Below are 20,602 nucleotides of genomic sequence, written 5' to 3'. Positions count from 1 at the left end.
ACCTCCCAGGTCTCTTGTTGAGAATCAGAGGGGCTGATACTTGGAAAGCCTTGAGCCCAGATCCTGGCTCACAGGAAGTACTCATAGAAAGTGTGAGCTGCTAGGAATGGTTACTACAGCCCACGAAGGTGCTGCCCCTCACATCCAGCCAGGATGGGGCAGAACAGACACTAACGCTGGGTTCAAGCTCTGGACACAGATCCAGTCTCCTGGAATCTGAGAGATGGCATAGCCCAGAACTGCAGTTCATGGGCCAAGTACAAAGTCCAAACCCACAGGTTTGTTTTTCTTACAGATATACACACACAAAATCGACAAGTGGCTCAGAGTGAAAGTTCCCAAACCTTGGCATCCTCCCCCATCCCGAGGTGAGCAGTGAGCTCATCTGTGTGACTCAGCCGACACAGACGCCAAGAGCCCTCTCCGGGAACCCGTAGGCTCAGCACAGCTGGCTCCCAGCCCCGGGAGGAGCCCAGGCTGCAGAACCAAGATTCATGGAGAGCTGGGAACCCCTGCTCTTGGCACCCAGAAGCAGATGGCTCTGAAAAAAGCAGGGCAGTGTTGCAGCCAGGACAGGGCTGGAGATCTGCGTTCAAGTCCCAACAAACCTACGCCTCTGTCTGCCCAACTCTAAAATGGATGGATGACGGGTTTCCAAGGCTCTGAGAGATCTGGTTTACCTCCCATCCTGCCCACCAGGGTCTCCCTCTACCTGAGGAAGAAGCAAAGAGCCAATAAAGGTATGGGTTAGAGGACAAAAGTCACTAAAATGTGTGGAAGGAGAGCCTGGTGGTCTGGGAGCTTGCCAGGGGCCAGGAGGCACTCACCCAGCCTGTAAAAGTTTCAGTGAATCAGGCCGGGACAGATGCACCTTCCGCCAACTTCAGTCACCGCCTCCTCCCTCTCCCTTAATTCCTCCCACCACGGCGAGGACAGACAGATAGACAAGCAGGAGAATGAGATTAAAAACAGGAGGAAGCCAAGAAGCCCAGACAGACTTTACCCTGGAACCCAGAGGCAGCAGAACATGGGGCTCCCCCTCCTCTATAGCACGAGGTTCCAGACAGAGAGCTGGGGAGGGGCAGGGTGTCTTCTGGATAAAGAAGGATCAAAATAAAAATTTGCTCTACTGGGACTTCCCTGGTCATCCAGTGATTAAGACTCTACGCTTCCACTGCAGGGAGCGCGGGTTCCATCCCTGGCTAGGTGAACTAAGACCCTGCTTGCCACCTGGTGTGGCCAAAAAAAAATCCCCCTTCCCCAAATCTGCTCTACCAAACACTATAAAAGGACACAGATAGCAAAGCCAGAGGGGCACATCGCACTGCGCTTTTGATAAAGCAGCAACTGCTGTGCTCTGGAATCCTCGATGGCTCCCCACTGCCTATAGCATCAGGTTCACGCCCTTTATTATGACTTGCAAGGGGTTCCATCTCAGGTCCTGATGGTGCTTTTCTGCCTCACTCTCATTGCTACCCCACCTCCCCCCACATCCCTGCTTCAGCACTTACAGCCTCCCACTGCTCCCCAATGCCTGGGGCCTTGATCCATCCCCTGCTGCTCCCCAACGCCTGGGGCCTTGATCCATCCCCCCCATTCCCCCCCCCACCCCCGCCGCTGCTCCCCAATGCCTGGGGCCTTGATCCATCTTGAGTCTTCCTCCTGCTTCACTCAGCTGTTGTTGTTTAGTTGCCAAGCTGTGTCTGACTCTTTTGCGATCCCAGGGACGACAGTCCGCCAAGCTCCTCTGTCCATGGGATTTCCCAGGTAAGACTACTGCAGTGGGTTGCCATTTCCTTCTCCAGGGGATCTTCCTGACCCAGGGATCAAACTTGTATCTGCTGCTTGGCAGCCGGATTCTTTACTGTTGGGCCATCAGGGAAGCATCTCTTAATAACTTATCCCTATTGTTTCAACCAACCCCTGCCCTCCTGCCACATGTTGGCTTTAGACTTCAACTGGGCCCCTGGCAAGAATAAAGAACACAGGCATTAGGGGGCCAGGGAACAAACCTAGGTTCTGCCACCAAACGCTGGGTTCAGCCTCAAGCAGAACTCGGGCGCAGGCCTTCACATGCTCCTTTATAAAGCGGGCAGTGCGACCTCTACCCACGTCAGCCGCTGCCGAGCCACTCGAGTGAGATAATGGAGCCAAAGGGCCCTGCACAGCCTCAAGTCTGACATGAACCCAAGGGATTAGGAGGCCTATTTTTAACTCCCCACATCCTGACCGAAAAACAAATCCCTCACATACACCCGGCAGATCCATATCAGGGGGCCTGGCGGAGCCTTTGGGAATTCTCTCCTCCCGGAAGCAGCGCCAGCTTTGATGGACGGGAAAGGCTCCCAGATCCCGACTCCAGCCAGCGCCAGCTTCCATTATGTCTGGCTGGGTCCCCCTGCCCCCCGTCAGACAGCCGTTTCCTGGTGGACTCAGTTGTCACATCTTCTCCAGCCGGTGACAGACAGGGTCACCAAAGCTGCTGAGATAGGCATTCAGTCATTTATCCATTCATTTACCACTCCCTCCCACCCCACGCTCTCTGAGGAGGTGGGGCCTGGGACGGCCTAGATAAGAGTCAGCTCTAAGGGACCTGTGCTAGGATGCTCAGTCCGGGGCTAGAGGAAGGGGTGGAGACCAGTGAATGGAGAAAACCAAAGTGACAGGACACTCAGTAACAAGGGCACGCTGGGAGAGACAGGACTTCAAGGGCCCTTGCTGGCTTCTAACCGGACAAGGGACTTAGGCAGCATCTGAACCTAAAGCCAGACCATCACCAATCTCGCTTCTCTCCCTCCAGCACCATCAGCATCCCTTGGACCTTACTCCAAGATGGGTCTTTAATAGCCACTGTGACCTACAAGGAGATGAAGACTTTGCACTTGGGGACACAGACCTCTTCCCTGGACATGTGGGCCAGCTGTGTGGGTGTTGACCAAAGTTTCTTCCCCTCCGGCCCACCTTGCCCACCTCCCACCACCTATGACCATGTTCAGCAAATGATGCTAGCAGGGAAGCAAGTTTAGAAGGAAAAAAGCCTCATTCTGAATGGGGACCCGTCATCAAGGAAAGCCCCCCTCCTGGCTCAATGACCTTTGCTAAACACAAAGATAGTCAGTCTCTGCAGCCCTAGAAAAGTCACGGGATCCCCGGGTGCCTCTGGAACCATGTCTCAGGACCCCCAAGACAATCCCCAGGACCTCACAGACCCTTTGGAAATACCTGACAAACCCTTCTGAGTTCTAGAGAATCAGGTGCATCTTGGCTATGCTCCTCTGAGACCTGTGGTTCCGCCTGCAGGTGGGGGTGCTGACAAGGTACCCTTTTCAGGCCTGGTTCCGGGCCTCTCTGTCTTTGATGCCACAAAGCCAGAATAGACTTTCTTAAATAGCAGATCAAGAACGAGCCAAAGGAGGCAGAAAAGCCTCTCCAAAAAGCCTCTGTGCATCTCTCAGCTGGAGCCGGCTTAGCCCAGAACACAGATAGACAGGACCCCCACCTGTTCGCACCAGGGAGTAGGATGCAGGCAAAAGCTCTGAGCCAAGAGCATAAAAACCAAGCCCAATTACAAGCCAGTGTCCAACTCTACAAGGCTTTATGAGCACTTACCAGACCAAGAAAGGCCCTCGTCGAGCCCCACCCACTCCGTGGGCACCTAGATGAGAGAGAGAGCTGGGCTTTGCCCTCAAGAAGTTCAGAACCCATCTCAGGAGACAGACAAGCCAATGACAATGTGTAAAGCAAGGCAGCTGATAAGAGCTGCAAGCCAGGACCACACAGGGGGATGGCTACCCCTTGGTGATGAGACCCAGTGGAAGTGACATTTGTGCCAGATCCCGAGGGGCAGTTAGAATTTGGGCAATGAAGCAGTGGCCGAAAGAGAAGACCATACAGGAGTCACAGACGGAGACCAGGAAGCAGACAGCTTGAAGAACAGAGGGAGAAGAGGCAGGGAGGGAAGCTGGAGTGGGCGTGGAGACTTGATGGCCAGGCCAGGGAGTTACGGGTTTGATCTCGTGGGTGGGGGACAAGGATCCACCCCCAGGAAGGGAAGAAGACGCACGATGGAGTAGAAGCTGAGAGCAGGAGGCTGGCAGAGGCTACAGTTGACAAGGGCCTGCTTTAGGAAGCCAGAATGTGGGGGGCGGGGGACGGCTCTGGGCATGGAGAGCAGGCAATTGGAAACCCCTCAGTCCCAACACAGACGCCAGCTGAGGGGGGCTGGACTCAAGGGAAGGCTGGGATGCCCCATGGAGAGACGGTAGTGGCTCAGAAGGAGTAAAAGAGGCTACGATGTTCTCAGGGACTTCCCTAGTGGCCCAGTGGTTAAGACTCTGCATTTCCAATGCAGGGGGCATGGGTTCGATCCCTGGTAGGGGAACTAAGATCCCATAATACCTTGTGTCACAGCCAAAAAAAGAAACAGAGAGACTATGATCTTCTCTTGGTCTCTCGGCCAAGGTTGTCCTGGGCTGAGAGCGGGATGCTGCAGGATCAATCTCAGAGCCCTGTGCTCCCCCTCAGCCCCCATCCACAACCCCCAGTCATTCCCACCATCACCCTCCTGCACTGTTCAGAGTCAGCCACCTCACCCAGCCCTGAGAATCTTCCTGCTGCCCAACCCCCAGCCCAGCTCCCTGAAGGTCCTGGACACTGAGCCCACAAAAGCCCTTTTGACTGGTTTCATAACAAGCACCCGTGCAGCACTCTGCCCTCCAACCCCACCCAACAACCCACCCATGCCCTGAGCCCATCATGAGCAACCCCCAAGTCTGCCCCCAGAAATGCAGAAAAAAAGTGTAACCTGTGAATGTCAAGGTTGGGAGAATCTTAGAGATCTAGCTAAACATACCCCCACCCACCCATTACAGACAAGGAAACCAAAGCTTTAAGGGATGACCAGCCCTACTCAGGATCACACAGCCCCATGGTGGCCCAGTCAAAGACTCTGGCACCAAGGTCCCAAACAGGTGGGGCAGAAAATAATGAGGCATGGGATACAGTGCAGAAAACACGTGTGCTATCGTCAAGGAACCCGGGTTCAAGTTCAGACCTTACCACCTCCGCCCCCACACACACAGACAGGAGAGCTTTGGACCTGTCACTGCAGCTTCCTGGACTCCAATGACCTCGTCCATAAAACGCGTGTTTACTAATTCAGTGTTTTCAGGAGATCAAAAAGGATCAAGTGGAACAAGGGCTCTGTGTACAGCAGAGCTAGGAGGCTGGGACAGGGACTCGGCCAAGGCCCAGGCAGGCGGTTCCTTTACCCCTCACCCCTCCTGGCCCCAGCCCTGTCCAGCCAGCAGCAGGTCAGCTGTTTCCCTGCAGGTCAGCAGACCTTCCCACTGACCAGCAGAAAGGATGGATCTCCAGTGAATTTAAATGAATCTCCAGTGAATTTAAAACCCCAATACAGGGCTTTCCCAGTGGCCCAGTGGTTAAGACTCTGTCTTCCAAAGCAGGAGGTGGAAGTTCAATCCCTGGTCTGAGAACTAAGGTTTCATATACCGCAGGGTGTGGCCAAAGAATTTTTTATTAAAATAATAATTTAAAAAATACCAATGAACACGTGGCCCCCCTCCCCACTCCCCTCCTCCAGAAGTTAGAGAACAGCACCTCCTCTATGATCCACTGGATCATGGAAAAAGCAAGAGAGTTCCAAAAAACATCTATTTCTGCTTTATTGACTATGCCAAAGCCTTTGACTATGTCGATCACAATAAACTGTGGAAAATTCTGAAAGAGTTGGGAATACCAGACCACCTGACCTGCTTCTTGAGAAATCTATATGCAGGTCAGGAAGCAACAGTTAGAACTGGACATGGAACAACAGACTGGTTCCAAATAGGAAAAGGAGTACGTCAAGGCTGTATACTGTCAACCTGCTTATTTAACTTATATGCAGAGTACATCATGAGAAACGCTGGGCTGGAAGAAGCACAAGCTGGAATCAAGATTGCTGGGAGAAACATCAATCACCTCAGATGTGCAGATGACACCACCCTTATGGCAGAAAGTGAAGAGGAACTAAAAAGCCTCTTGATGAAAGTGAAAGTGGAGAGTGAAAAAGTTGGCTTAAAGCTCAACATTCAGAAAATGAAGATCATGGCATCTGGTCCCATCACTTCATGGGAAATAGATGGGGAAACAGTGGAAACAATGTCAGACTTTATTTTGGGGGGCTCCAAAATCACTGCAGATGGTGACTGCAGCCATGAAATTAAAAGACGCTTACTCCTTGGAAGGAAAGTTATGACCAACCTAGACAGTATATTCAAAAGCAGAGACTTTTTTTTGTCAACAAAGGTCTGTCTAGACAAGGCTATGGTTTTTCTGGTGGTCATGTATGGATGTGAGAGTTGGACTGTGAAGAAAGCTGAGTGCCAAAGAATTGATGCTTTTGAACTGTGGTGTTGGAGAAGACTCTTGAGAGTCCTTTGGATGGCAAGGAGATTCAACCAGTCCACTCTAAAGGAGATCAGTCCTGGGTGTTCTTTGGAAGGAGTGATGCTAAAGCTGAAACTCCAGTACTTTGGCCACCTCATGCGAAGAGTTGACTCATTGGAAAAGACTCTGATGCTGGGAGGGATTAGGGGCAGGAGGAAAAGGGGATGACAGAGGATGTGATGGTTGGATGGCATCACTGACTCAATGGACGTGAGTCTGAGTGAACTCCGGGAGTTGGTGATGGACAGGGAGGCCTGGCGTGCTGCGATTCATGGGGTTGCAAAGAGTTGGACACGACTGAGTGACTGAACTGAACTGAACTGAACCTCCTCTATGAGAGATCAGAGGCCATTGTGGGGCCATGGAGGAGGAAGAGGGTGTGTGTGGAGCAGGTTCTACCCACCTGTCCAGGGGTCCCCATCACCCAGGCTGAGAAATCTGTGCACCTGGGCTTCATCCAACATCTTCCAATCCTTCTAGAAAGCAGAGGCTCGATATCTGGAGGGATGGGGGTGGAAGTGGGGTTGGGAATGGCACTCAGGGCCTCCTGGGAGCCAAGGGCACATGGCCATGCACATCCACTGTGGCAGGAGAGGCCTTATCAGGGTACTTCTGTCCTCCGAGAGCCTGCCCCATAATGCGTGACATCCACCCAGGAGACTTCCACAGCCCTTCACAGAGAGCAGTCATCCTCCCCACTCCCCGCCCCAGTGGGTATAACATCATGTTCCAGGAAGGGAAAGTAACCAGCTCAAGGGAGTGACGTGTTTGTTATATGCACAGGACAGAAGTAGGAGTGGAGCCATGGGTCCTAAAGGCAGATGCTGCCTTTGGGATGTAGCCCCGCTCCTTATGGGTTGTGTGACCTTGGGTGGATCTCTTAACCTCTCTAAACGTGTTTCTTCATTTCCAAAATGAGGGTAAGAAAAGAACCCACCTCATGGGGCTGTCTTATATGGAAATAGTACGTGTGAAGTGCTCAGTACTGGGTCCAGCATATGACAAACACTCAATAAATGGTGTTATGATCATTGCCAGATTCAGTTCGGTGTGTTGAACGCCTCCGGGAAGGAACAGAATGCAGGCACCAGGGGACCACAGTGAATAATTGAGCCAATAAGAGATGCCTGAAGGGCTGTACCAGAACCAGTGGGTAGAAGTAACAGAGACACAGAACTTCTACTCCAAACAGGAAGAATTTTTGAACAGACTGGAGTTGCCCAATCATGAAACTGGCTGCCTGGTGGGCTGCCACTCGAGGAGCCCAGCAAAAAAGACTAGATGCTCACCAGGTGGAGATGCAGCTTGGACAAAGCAGAATGGGGATGGAGCGGGTGGATGATCTTGAAGGTGACTTTGGCCAGATTCTGCACATCAACCCCTCTCCCCATGTGCTGGTTAATTTCCCCTGATATTTACAGCTGCTACCACCTAGCATTCAAGAGGGGTGGGAGCAGATCGTGGTAGACAGAAGGCCTTATATCTTCCAAATAATTCATGACAAGGATGGGGATGGATGGGACTGTCTTAAATCTGAGGCCTGCAAACCCACTGAAATCATATGCTTTGGGGAGGTGGGTACATACATTTGTGTACTTTTCTCAAAAGGACTAGTTAAGAGCGGCTGAGAAAGCGGTCCACACTGACTTTTGAGAGAAGAGGAAACTGAGTCACAAAGGATCTGGGTCACTCTGGCAGCAAGAAGGCCCAAGTTCCAGGATGCAGACTGGCAATCCAAAGCTGTTGTCCTTTAAGTCAGATACCTTCCATGCCTAACCTCACAAAAGCCTCACCACAGCCTCCAGGAGTGGAAACTTTGAGCTCAGAGAGGTTAGGAAGCCGGCCCGAAGACGCACAGTGGATGAATGGCCAGGCTGGGGTCTGAACCCAGGTTCTCTGGGCTCCAAAGCTTGTGTCTGGTATCTTTTTTTAACGCTCAAGTGGACCATCTCAGGTCAAGAAAATAGAAAGGCATTTGGCTTTGATATTGAGAAGCAATAATGATGATCATCAAAAAGGATGACCCTCATAGGTGAAAAGCGACCTACCTAGTCATCCTCAGTCAAAATTAAATTCAAATCAAAATTAATTTCTGCCTTACATAAAAGAAGAAGGCAGGAGAGGAGAAGTGCAGTATCCATATGACTCAAGCCAGACAGCTTGACACCTGGAGAGAACGGACCGTTCAGAAACCAGAAAAGCCCACAGTGATTCCCACCAGGCTGGGGACTGGATCCTAGATGGCTTTGGTCCCTGTTCCCACTCTGCTTGCTCAAGATATTTTCTGGAGGGTAGTGTTCCAAGGCAGCCCAGGAAACAGAAAAGAAATCTCACTTCAATGACTCCGCCCCCCTCCCCTGAAAACTGAGGAGTGGCTACTGGTTGAACAAAACAACACCCCACACTTGGGTGCCCTGGGGTGCCTGGCTCCAGGCAGAGAGGAGTGGCTGTCCAGTCATCAGCCTCCAGAGGGGAACTGAAGAAGGACCGAGGTTTGGGGCGACCACTTGGAAGCGTTGGGGTTGGGAGGCTGCATAAACCCCCTAGTCAACCCCCGCCAGCTGGGGTGCTTTCCTTGCAACACCCCTTGTTAACACCGCGCGGTACTCTCCCAAGGACCCAGCGGTCTAGGCAGGCGCACTAAAAGTTTATAAAGATCTCTGCACCACGCAAAGGTCCTTGCGGCATAGGGGGCTGTAGCGTAGAAGAAGGGTAGGAAAAGCAAAGCCGCAGCCCACTCCTCAGTCAGGCACCACTACACCTCCCATCAGGGTCCCCGGATCCTTTCCAAGCCCCGATCCCTCTAGGACCCCGGAAACCCCCCTCATACTGACTCGGGGGTGCCTAGCTCTTACCTCTACTCGCCGGCCTGGGCGCTAGGCTCTGCCATCCCAAAGGCACCAGAGCCCGAGCAGCGCAGAGTGGAGTCGCGAGGTGGCGAGGTCGGGGGGTCTCGGAGCCCAGGAAAGTTTCCGTAGCGTCGGCCAGGCCGAGAGGAGCGGAGCCGGCCAGGCAGGCAGCGGGCCCCCGGTAGCGCGCTCCGGCCGGCCCCGCGCCTCCGCCTGCACCGCGGCGCTCTGACTCCCGGGCTCCCCCGGCCACTCGGCCGGCCCAGCCCCGCCAATCGCAGGCCCCGCCACCCGCAGCTCCGCCCGCCCGGCCAGGACCCAGCCGAGGCGGGGAGGAGAGAGGCGGGGGCGCACCTGTTTGGCCAATCGACCCCGCTACTACCACCCACCCCGGCCGGACTGGGCAGGGCCGATCCCCTCCGCTCTCCGCACAAGCCCCCAGTCCCCACTTTGGCCCGGGATCGAGGCCGGGCCACACGCCCCCTCCCATCCCACACCACCTCGCACCCGCGATCTGGGTCTGGCCACACCCCCTACTCCCCTCCCCCGGCTCAGGCTAGCCTGCGGAGGCCCTCGGTGTGGCCGGTGTTCCTGGGAATTAATCCCAGCTTTAGCCCGAGAACCTTGTGAGCTACCCACCCCTCTTTCACTCTTCACCCTCCTCTCCCGCAAGGATTTTCGCCCCTCGGTTGACCCCTTAAACTCTGCTGTGCGCCTCCCTTCGATCTCCACCCGCAGTGGCTGTGGACTGATGCTAGGTTCAGAGGTCCGGGAGAGGCGGGGTGGGGTCGGGGTAGGGCGGGGGTTGTGTCAATGGGAAGGGACGTCCAGGCCTCCCACCAACAAATTCTCAACCTCAGCAGAGTTGGGGCAAACATCTCCAGAATGTGCTTGCGATTCGTTTCAGCAGGTTCCCCAACTTCCTTCGGGATCACAGTCAAATTTAAAGCGGGACGGTTTTATTGTCCCATTTTCCAGATAGGAAGACTGAGGCCAAAGGGAGGGAAGAACTTTTCGAACGTGGTGGCGAGACTGCGACTTTTTTCAAATCAAAGGTGAGTTTGCAGAGAGCGCCTGATTCTTCTCCCCAAGCCCTGCTCGGGTTCCGACGCCTGTTTTCGCCGCCCCCCACCCCCACCCTCGTCCCCCGCCGCTGGGCCGGCCCCTCGTCCTTCTCCGTGGATCCCGGTAGGGAAAGAGAAAGAGGCGCCAACAAGTGCCTGGGAAGAGCGAAGGGCGCTCCGGCAGCCGGCCCGGTCTTACCTCGGCAGCAAAGCGTGTCCTCGCAGAGGGCGCCGGCGGGAGGCCCCAGCAGCGGCAGGGAGGCCCAGGCGAGCGAGTGGGAGGCCGCGCCGCCGGCTCCCATCCCGGACGGCTTCAGCAGCTCCTCGGCCCGCGGGCCTTCCACCCTCCGCGGCACCTGTAGGGACAGCGCTGTGCCCTGGGGCCTCGGCCTTGGCGTCGGGGGTGGGACCTGGGCCAGGCCCCGGGGTGGGAACTCCTGGTGCGGGGCTCCCAGGGCTCCTGGGACTGTCGCGGCCGGGCTGCCGGCGAGCGCGGGTCGCGCTGGGCAGGGCGCTATTTTTATCAAGAGCTGCTCTCCCAGTTGGACAGACAGAACCAGTTAATTCGACAGCTCAGGAAAGGCCTGCACCGGGAGCTCCCCGGAACGGCAGCCGCTGCTCGGCTGAAAGCTGATCCTTCGCATTCCTGCCTCGGGAGGCGGGAGGGCGGGAGGGCGGGAGGAAGCCTCTAATTCCTGGGAGAAGCCAGCGTCCTCTTTGAAGGCGGCTCCCAGGTCCCAAGGGCACGCCCAGGGAAAGGGCTCTCTACTAGATCGACTCCGAAACCCCGCCGGTCTACTTTCCTGCAGACTCCAGGCCTCAGACTTCCCAGAAAATGTGCCCACCCTAGGTCTCACTCTCCCTACTGGTCTCCAGTACTGGGAAGAGCCTCCCGGAAGTGGGATTTCGCGGGGGCGCGCGCACACACACACACACACACACACACACACACACCACTCAGGATCGACTTGCTGAGAAAGGAAAGAAAAGTGAAAATCCTGCCCCAGATGAGCTGAGCTGGAGGATCAGATAGAGGTCTTCAGAGCCTGGGCAAAATGGGATGGATGGATGGACAGGGCGGCTCTGCAATCCTACAAGAACACCTTCTGGCTGTGTGACCTTGGCAGATCATCTCCTCTGTACCTCGGTTTCCTCTTCTGCATAAGAGGAGCCCAAGAGATTGAGTGTCAGAAGGCTTTTGCAAACAAAAGCATGATGTGGATGTTTATATAATGAATGATGAAAGAGACATAAAGATGAATAGACATGGATCTGATCAGGGGAAGCCACTAGCTCTTTGAATTCAAGGAGGTGCTAAGGGTCTAAAAAGGTACAACTAGACTGTATGATATTAGCCCAGGGATAGATAAATAGGCCAATGGGCTAGAATAGAGGCTGCAAACATAGATACATGTATGGAACTTCATCTGTGGCAGAGTGGTACTGCAAGCCACTGGTGAAAGGGTAGACTTTTGTACAAACGGTTTTTATGGAACAATTGGACATCCATGTTGGAAGAAAATTAGATGGAATCCCTACCTCACACCATGCATAAAGCAAGATCAATTCCAGGTAGATTAAAAACTTAAATGCAAAAACTTTTTAGTAGGAAAAGATTTCTTAAAGATTCAAAAAGCACAAACTATCAAGAAAAACATACATTTAATTAGAGCATAACTTCTGTTTATCAAAAGAAGACATGTGAAACGTGATAACTAGAGATCTACAAGTCCGTTTTCAAAAGAGACAAGAGAAAACTGAATCAAAAACATAAACAGGCAATTCTAAGAAGGGGAAACATGAATGTCTAATATCAAAAGAGATTCAGCCTCACTCAGTCAAGGAAATGCAAAATAGAACCACAGGAAGTGCCATTTCACACTGGTGAGACTGGCAACAAGCAAAGGGGAGGATGGCAGAAAGTGTTGATGAAGATGTTGTACAGCACAGACAACTCTGATACACTGCCGGTAGAGGGGGAATGGGTACTACCTCTCTGGAGGACAAGGTGACCATATCTAGAAATGATGCTCGATACCCAGTGACCCAGAGACTTGGCTTCTGGGATAAATCTGGAGGACTTTTTGCTCACTGCAACCACATTATCCTAGTAAGAAAGCTAAAACAGCCTCATCAGTGGACAAAATGCTTAAACAAATTGTAGACAGGGCAGTGAAAGTCTACACTGCAGTGAAAATGACTAGAAATTCCTTTATGAATCATCATAAGTGGGGGAATAGGAAGCAAGTTGCAGAAGATCAAGTTGTGTAATTCGCTCATGTAGAGTTCTAAAACATTAAAAACAAAATGATACTCTCTGTTGCTAGGAATGCATACATGTGCTAAAAGTATAAGGAAATTCAGATGAATGACACAGAAACCATTCAGTTCAGTTCAGTTCAGTTGCTCAGTCATGTCCGACTCTTTGAGACCCCATGAACCACAGCACGCCAGGCCTCCCTGTCCATCACCAACTCCCGGAGTCCACCCAAACCCATGTCCATTAAATCGGTGATCCCATCCAACCATCTCATCCTCTGTCATCCCCTTCTCCTCCTGCCCTCAATCTTTCCCAGCATCAGCGTCTTTTCAAATGAGTCCGTTCTTCGCATCAGGTGGCCAAAATATTGGAGTTTCAGCTTCAACATCAGTCCTTCCAATGAACACCCAGGACTGATCTCCTTTAGGATGGACTGATTGGATCTCCTTGCAGTCCAAGGGACTCTCAAGAGTCTTCTCCAATACCGCAGTTCAAAAGCATCAATTCTTCGGCTCTCAGCTTTCTTTATAGTCCAACTCTTACATCCACACATGACTACTGGAAAAACCATAGCCTTGACCAGACGGACCTTTGTTGACAAAGTAATGTCTCTGCTTTTTAATATGCTGTCTAGGTTGGTCATAACTTTCCTTCCAAGGAGTAAGCGTCTTTTAATTTCATGGCTGCAATCACTATCTGCAGTGATTTTGGAGCCCAGAAAAATAGAGTCAGCCGCTGTTTCCTCTGTTTCCCCATCTATTTGCCATGAAGTGACGGGACCGGATGCCATGATCTTACCATTCAGGAAGTGTTTACCTCTTGGGGACGAGGGAGATGTGAAGGATGACAGGAAAAGCCATCACCCCGATTGGTAAGATTTTATTTCTTGATCTGAATGAAGAAGAACATGTGTTTCCTTGACTTTTCAGAACATTTTCAAAGATACAGAGCAAGCATGATGATATAAAATATAAAATCCACTCTGGCTCTGAACTTCAGTTTCCTTATTTAAGTGATGTGGTCATCGTGTCTGTGAAGTGCTCAACACAAGGCTAACTCATGATGACGTGCTCAGTAGAGCTTAAGAACACGAACAGCTTGCCCCCCAGTCTCCACTGGGGCCCTTCACACCCTAGTTCCGGCCAGCTGAGACTCCTTCACTCAAGTATCACCATGCAATCAGGTCTCCCAAACCCCCAACCTCTGACATGCCTTCATAAACTGTTCACTGTTCCTGGAATGCCCAGTCCTCCCCCATCTCTGCTGGGACAAGGTCTGTTTCTCCTATTACAGTCCAATTCTGGGCATTTCAGGGCTCCCAGGCAGAGGGTTCCCAGGCCACGCACGCACCCACGCACCCACGCACCCCACTATCCTTGTTAATCACATTGTGGATTGTTGCTCCTGTGTATGGATCCATCTCCTTCAGCTGACTGTGAACTCCTCAGGGTTATTATCCCCGTCTAAGCGACCACTGCAGCTGTCCCACCCAGGCTCAGAAACATCTGTTGAATGTTACCAGGGGTAAGTGGATCCAGATACTCAGAAATAAAAGAGGTCGTGCTAAACTATCAGAAGGAAAGCAATCCCAATATATAGATTGACTGCTTGGTCTTCATGGAGCATCCTTGGAGGTTTTGTGACATTTGGGGTCAGAGAGAGAGGGTTCACATCCAGGCCGAGCCATTTGCCAGCTGTGTGAACAAGGGTAGGTTATTACATCCCTCTGAGCTCAGTTTCTGCACAACCAGGAAAGGACTAGGGCTTATTGCAAGGGTTCTTGCAAAGATTCAGTGAGATGTTGTTCACTTGCTCAGTCGTGTCCAACTCTTTGTAACCCCAAGGACTGCAGCACACAAGGCTCCGCTTTCCTCTACTATCTCACCGAGTTTGCTCAAATTCCTGTCCGTTGAGTCGGTGATGCTATTTGACCATCTCATCCTCTGCTGCTCCCCCTTCTCCTCCTGCCCTCAATCTTTCCCAGCATCAGAGTCTTTTCCAATAAGTTGGCTCTTCGCATCAGGTGGCCGAAGTATTGGAGCTTCAGCATCAGTCCTTCCAGTGAATATTTGGGATTGATTTCACTTAAAACTGACCGAAGTAATAGAGGCCAAATGCATGGCCCCAATTTTGGAACAGGTAGTGATTATGGGAATATTGACCAAGAAGGAGATGTTTGGAGGGGAGTGTGGAAGGGACCGTTTGTTTCCTAGGAAAGTGGGGAGCTGGTAAAAGAAATACCTGGGTAATGTTCTCCAGTTCTGAACAAAAACATGCACCTGGAGGCTGACCCAGAAGATAGAGGAGTCAGACGTATGCTCTGAGTCAGTGCTTCCTGTGGTCCTTCCTCCTATCCTTTGTCCTACCTCTGGGTATGGGTCTGTACAGCATTTCAGAACCACACACCCCCTCCCTGGCCCCCCACATCCACTCCGACCCCCTCCAATCTGTTTTCACATGTAGCCCAGGGATCCCAATCTGGACTTGTCTTTTCCTTGCCAGCTTCCATCTGTAGGGGCGACGGAGCCTGTAGCACCTTCCCCAGGGACGCGTCTAAGGCGATTTACCAAATGTGTCTTTACTCTGTATGCAAAATCCACATATGTCCACTTGTCGGGCGCTTCCATCAAGTCAAAGTACAGGCTGGCAGATTGCTTATAGTCCAGACTCCGGAAGATGAGTTGGCCAGTGTTACAAGTTGTACAAGAAAACAAATATATGAAGTCAACAGGACTTTGTGGTCACCGGAAAAGAGCAATGCTGTGCATTTCATAGGTTCAGATGAGATTTTCTGAACTAATGAGCTGATCCTTTTTGATCCAGATCACACTAGACAATATCACGTTATCCTGATAACATGGACATTAGCCGTTGTTGGCGCTTAGTCCCATGAAAATGGCCACATGAGGCAGAAATCCCATCTGGCTCAAGGTCTGCCATCCTGATGCTTCTCAGGGAGGTCACTGATGACCTCCTTGATGGTGACTCCAAAGGACACTCGTCTATCTTGATCTCACCTGATCTCTTGGCCAGACTTCACCCTCTGGTCCCTTCCATCTCAACATCCTCTCCCAGCTTTTGTCCTAGCTCTTTGGTCATGTCTTCCTCTCCTTGGCTGCCTCACATTACTAGGCTACAAAAGCTGCAGTTGGAGATTGTCTGCTTCCCTCTCATCCTTCCAGACTCTCTTTCACGGGCAATTTCAGCTGCATCCAGGCCCCTGGCTTCAACTGCTGTCCTTGTGCTGGTGATTCCCAAATGGTTATTTCCAGGCTAGTCCAGGTACTGGCTGTCATCTCTTGCCTGAGCTTTGGAAGAACTGAACTGGTTCCCTTCCTCCACCTGGGCCCTCTCCCCATTGCCCCCTCCCTACAGGTCTGCCCTCTGAGGTTTTTAAAGCTCAAATCCAATCCTATCCACCATCATCCCACCCCTGCTTGGAAGCTTTCAGTGATTTCGTGATGCCTTCATGTGGTCTACCAGGCCCTGGGTGGTCTGGCCCTGCTCATTCCTCCATCTCCCTTCTTGCTGTCTCCCCTCTCCCTCTCTGCCTTTAGCCCCCCAGTCAGCTTCTGAGCCCCCAAATATGTGATGTTCCTTCCCATTATGCAGCCTTTACACACTCAAGGCTCCCTGCTGTGGACCACTTTCCTTTGTCCCCTCCCATCCTGCCTCAGTTATTTCTTCCACGGCAGCCTTGGTTCCCCAGCCTCAGGCAAGCCTTTTCCGGTTCTGCACACTATACTTCCGTGGCACAAGTCACTGTCTTTCATGGTGTTTATTGCATTTGGTGACTGTACCTCCATTATGTGACCACTGGATGAATGTATCGGCCTCCCAGGGCCGGATGTCCCTGAGCACAGGGATCACACCTGGTTTTATTCCTTATTGTACCCCTCCATAGCTCAGCTGGTAAAGAACCGCCTGCAGTGCAGGAGACCCCACTTAAATTCCTGGGCCGGGAAGATCCATTGGAGAAAAAATAGGCTACCCACTCCATTATTCTTGGACTTCCCCAGTGGCTCAGCTGGTAAAGAATCTGCCTGCAATGCGGGAGACCTGGGTTCGATCCCTGGGTTGGGAAGATCCCCTGGAGAAGGGAAAGGCCACCCACTCCAGTACTCTGGCCTGGAGAATTCCACGGACTGTGTAGTCCATGGGGTCACAAAGACAACTGAGCAACTTTCACTCACTCCCCACCTCTAGCAAAGGCCCTGGCACATAGTAGGTGCTCCGTGAGTGTTTGTTGAATGAATGAGTGAACCCAAGTCTGCTTGCGCACCTCCAGCACTGGACTCTGTTTATCATTGTTGGGCACTGTTCATTGTCAGAAGTTTCTACACCTCTGCCCACTGATACGCACACAAGTGGGAGTACAGCCACCTCTGAGGATGCTCGGAGAGTTTAAGCAACTGTCAGAACATCACACAGCATGGAAATACAACGCCTGTCCTTGAACTCATGTGTGTCCAAATCTCCATAGGCTTCCCTGATGGCTCAGTGGTAAAGAATCCACTTGCAATGCAGGAGACATAAGAGATGCGGGTTCCATCCCTGGGTCGGGGAGACCTCCTGGAAGAGGAAATGGCAATCTGCTCTATTATTCTTGCCTGACAAATCCCATGGACAGAGGAGCCTGGCGGGCTACACCTCCGAAGGGTCGCAAAGCAAACTGAGCACACAGAGCCTATGAGGCGACACAACCACTTTATAGTCAAGGAAACTAACCAATGACAATTGCCTCCTGGGGTGAGGGGACCTCACTCAATGACGGAAGTGAGATTCAAAACCACAGAGACTGAAGTATCACTAGATTGAACACCCAGGTCCACAGGCACCCCCAGGGCAAGGATGACATGAATGGAGAGGGAGAGAAGGGAGCAGAGCAAAGCTCTGATCCAGTGTGTGCGGGCCCTGAGGGTCACGAAAGACTAACAGTAAAACATGCAAACCTCGCTTCAAGCTCAGAGGTGTTTGCAAATCAAATATGCACAGAGAATGCAGCTGCAGTCAGACACTGAATTACACTGAACGGGAGGAGCTCTGGTTCCCAGGACAAGCCTGTCTGGGGAGTGGGGTGGGTGCAGCCCTGCCTGAGTTTAATCAGCCCCCAGTGCTTTGATTCTGCCTTTGATTCTGTCAGTTTCCTCACACCCACCCCTGCAGTTCTCAGATTCCCTGGGCGCCAGAGTCCATGTCACTTGGTCTCCCTCTGTGCCCGGCTCTGGGCTTGGTGCTGAGGGCACAGATCAACAGAATAGTGGGCTGCTCTCGTGTGCAGAGTAAGAGACAGGTAACAACACTGCCTGGGCCTCTGGAGCACCCCTGGGTGCTGAGCCCATGTGCTCATGATTGAGGCAGGTGAGTGGTTGTCAGGGCCCTGATGCCATCCTCATGCGCCAGAGGGGAGGCCAGGGGAAAGTCTTCCAAGGAGGTGACTTCTGAGAGTGTCTTGACGGAGCAGAGAGAGAAGTTAACCAGGTGGAGAGGAAACAGCTTCTGCCAAAGCACGGCCGTCTGAGCCGGCCTGGCCCAGCGAGCCAGGGGTTCTGATCAAGCAGGTTGGAGGGGGTCAGGAAACAGGGCAGAGCTGGGTCAGGGGGAGCCCTGAGCACCACACCCAGAAGCAGTGACTTCAGGCAGCTCCTGGGAGGTCTTAAGTAGGAGCTGTTCAGTCGCTCAGTCGTGTCCAACTCTTTGTGACCCCATGGACTGCAGCACGCCTGGCTTCCCTGTCCTTCACCATCTCCTGGAGTTTGCTCAAATTCATGTCCATTAAGTAAGGGAGGGACAGCCAATGCTTGAATTTTACAAAAATCCCTCCATCTGGGGGAGGAAGGTAGATTTAAAGGGCGCAGCCTGGAGGCTTCGAAGAGCATAGTCAGAGGAGGGTTGACTGGGAGTGAGGAATGGGGTAGATAGCTCTTCAGAGGGAAGACAAGAGATTGGGTGACTGCAAAGAGGAACAGTTTGGGTTGGGAGGGGGTGGACACCATGATTTGTAACACACCCCTCTTTGAGAAGAGAGGCTTCACTCCTCCAGGTGTAACGAGGCTGCTGCAAGAGGGCCCTCTTTGGGGGTGGCCTCTGCTGAAATGAGCCACCACCCTGGAGGTGATGCCCCTTCCCAGGGTGCCCTTCCTTCCTGTCTAGTGGCCAGTCACCCCAGGTACATAAACTCCCAGCCCCTTGACACTACTCAGGACAGTTCTGGAAGGCCAGCCCTGCTCCTGGGCCTTCCCAGACCTCCACAGGGGATGCTGAGATCTGCTCTCAGACTGTATAGCCACTCAACTTCTCCCTCTCCTGCCCTGCCTAGGCCCTTCCACCAGCAGGCCCTGCTGGACCTCCTACATCCTAATATGTCTCAGAGCCTGCTGCCTGGGGAACCCACCTTGTGCCTAGGAGAACTTGCTGTGTGTCCCGGCTGGTGGAATGACCCAGAAGAGACTGTGACTTTGAAGCCGCCAGTGAGAAAGGTGAGCCATACTCTAGGGAACAAGGAGGGTTTTGGGAGCGGAGGCCAACTCCTCCTGAGACAGAAGTGGAGATTGGAGGCAATTTGGGGTGGGGAGAGTGTCAGGATCTAAACACAGTCCTGCCTGGCCTTTTTTTTTTTTTTTTCTTATGCAGTCAGTAAGGCTGGCTGCTGAGAGGAAAGACAGATATTAGAACGATAACATAAAAAAGTAACAATAATAGTGTCTGATAAATGTTGCCACAGCAGTAATTGGGAATGCGGGCCCTCAAAGGGTGCGTAGGAGTTCGCCAGGCTGCATGTCCAGTGGGGAAAGTTATACCAGGAAGAGGAAACATCTGGTGCCCAGAACCCAGCTGGGGATAGGATTGCCAGATGAAATACAAAACAGTCAATTAAATGTGACTTTCAAATAAACAATGAATAATTTTTTAGTATGTGTCCTACGCTGTATTTGTGATATACTAAAAAATTACCTGTTATTTACCTCATCCCCTTCTGACCCCCTCTCTACCAGCGGTTCATGGAGGGGTCCCCCACGCTGTGGCCCAGGTACTTCTCAGAGTCCACATTATCCCACTCTTGCTCAAACACCTGCTGCGGCTCCCCATTGTCCAACCATCAGTTGGTCATTTGGGACCCTCTCTTGTCTGATCTTCAGTGGCTCTCCCAACCCCACCTCCCAGCCTTGAACACACCCGCCCCCTTTTAATCTCCCACCTCTGGGGGTTTTGATCAACTGTTTCTCTGCCTACAATTCCCTCCACTGTGTACTGTGTCCACACTTCCAGAAAGCCCTCAGACCCCTCTGGGTAGAAGGGAGTGGTCATCTCCTCTAGTTAATAGCAGTAGCACCTCTGGTGCGTCATTGCTTGTCTCTGAGCTTCTGTTCCTCTGTCTCTAAAATGGGGACAATACTGCCTCTCTTAAGTGGCTAATGGGACAAGAGATTGTGTTCAGAAAATGCCAGACACTCTCTCCAGTGTTGGCATTCCCCCTGCCCGTGCCTAGATCCTGCCAGGGCACAAATGCACATGTGTGAGTCGAATTAACACAGAAGTCCCGAGCTTTCATCGTTTAAATTGCTTCTTGGAATTATCATGCCCACCAGTGGAACTTAGATAAATTCAATTTCTCATATGAAGATGACCTGAAAAGAGGTGGACAATGAAGCCACTGCCTTCCTGACTGTGTTCCAATCGACAAGGAACCAAACCAGCTCCCCAGAAAGGACCAGTTTTGGAACCAAGCGTGACTCCCAACCTCTCCAGCTTGGAGCATGTAATATCCGCCACACACGCTTCTGTCTCCAGCCCTCCCAATCCCAGACCGAAGAAGGTGATTTCTTATAGCCATTAGCATAATTACCCGACTGCAACGCTATGGAGAAGTGATTAGATGAGCCTGTGATTTTTGCACAGTTATTTGTCTCAAGTAAGTCACCTGAAGTTCATCTGCCATCAGGATTCATAGCTGCACTCTCTAATCGCAGGGAATTATT

The 20,602-nt window shown here is 52.2% G+C and overlaps 1 protein-coding gene and 1 long non-coding RNA gene across 4 annotated transcripts in view; one reads left to right on the top strand and one right to left on the bottom strand.

Moving 5' to 3' along the window:
* The window catches only part of DAB2IP (DAB2 interacting protein), a 212,314-nt gene that overhangs the window by 174,926 nt on the left and 16,786 nt on the right, over positions 1–20,602 (bottom strand). Inside the window, exon 1 of one of the 3 annotated variants that reach the window (XM_027556164.1) lies at positions 10,563–10,701. The exons of 1 other annotated variant lie outside the window; for it this stretch is intronic. In XM_027556164.1, the coding sequence (XP_027411965.1) occupies positions 10,563–10,665 (103 nt within the window). In that variant the 5' untranslated portion in view covers positions 10,666–10,701. Of the gene's footprint in view, positions 1–9,305; positions 9,509–10,562; positions 10,702–20,602 lie in introns of those variants that run through there. One more of the 3 variants, XM_027556175.1, reaches the window with a different exon arrangement.
* On the top strand, positions 9,812–19,535 carry LOC113901601. The gene is made up of 2 exons (XR_003513487.1): positions 9,812–10,354; positions 18,943–19,535. It is a non-coding gene; the product is annotated as an uncharacterized LOC113901601 (long non-coding RNA).

Source organism: Bos indicus x Bos taurus, chromosome 11 (genome assembly GCF_003369695.1).
Source record: "Bos indicus x Bos taurus breed Angus x Brahman F1 hybrid chromosome 11, Bos_hybrid_MaternalHap_v2.0, whole genome shotgun sequence".
NCBI classification, from domain to species: domain Eukaryota; kingdom Metazoa; phylum Chordata; class Mammalia; order Artiodactyla; family Bovidae; genus Bos; species Bos indicus x Bos taurus.
Note: the sequence above shows the minus strand (reverse complement) of the source record. Positions and strands in the feature narration are given on the sequence as shown.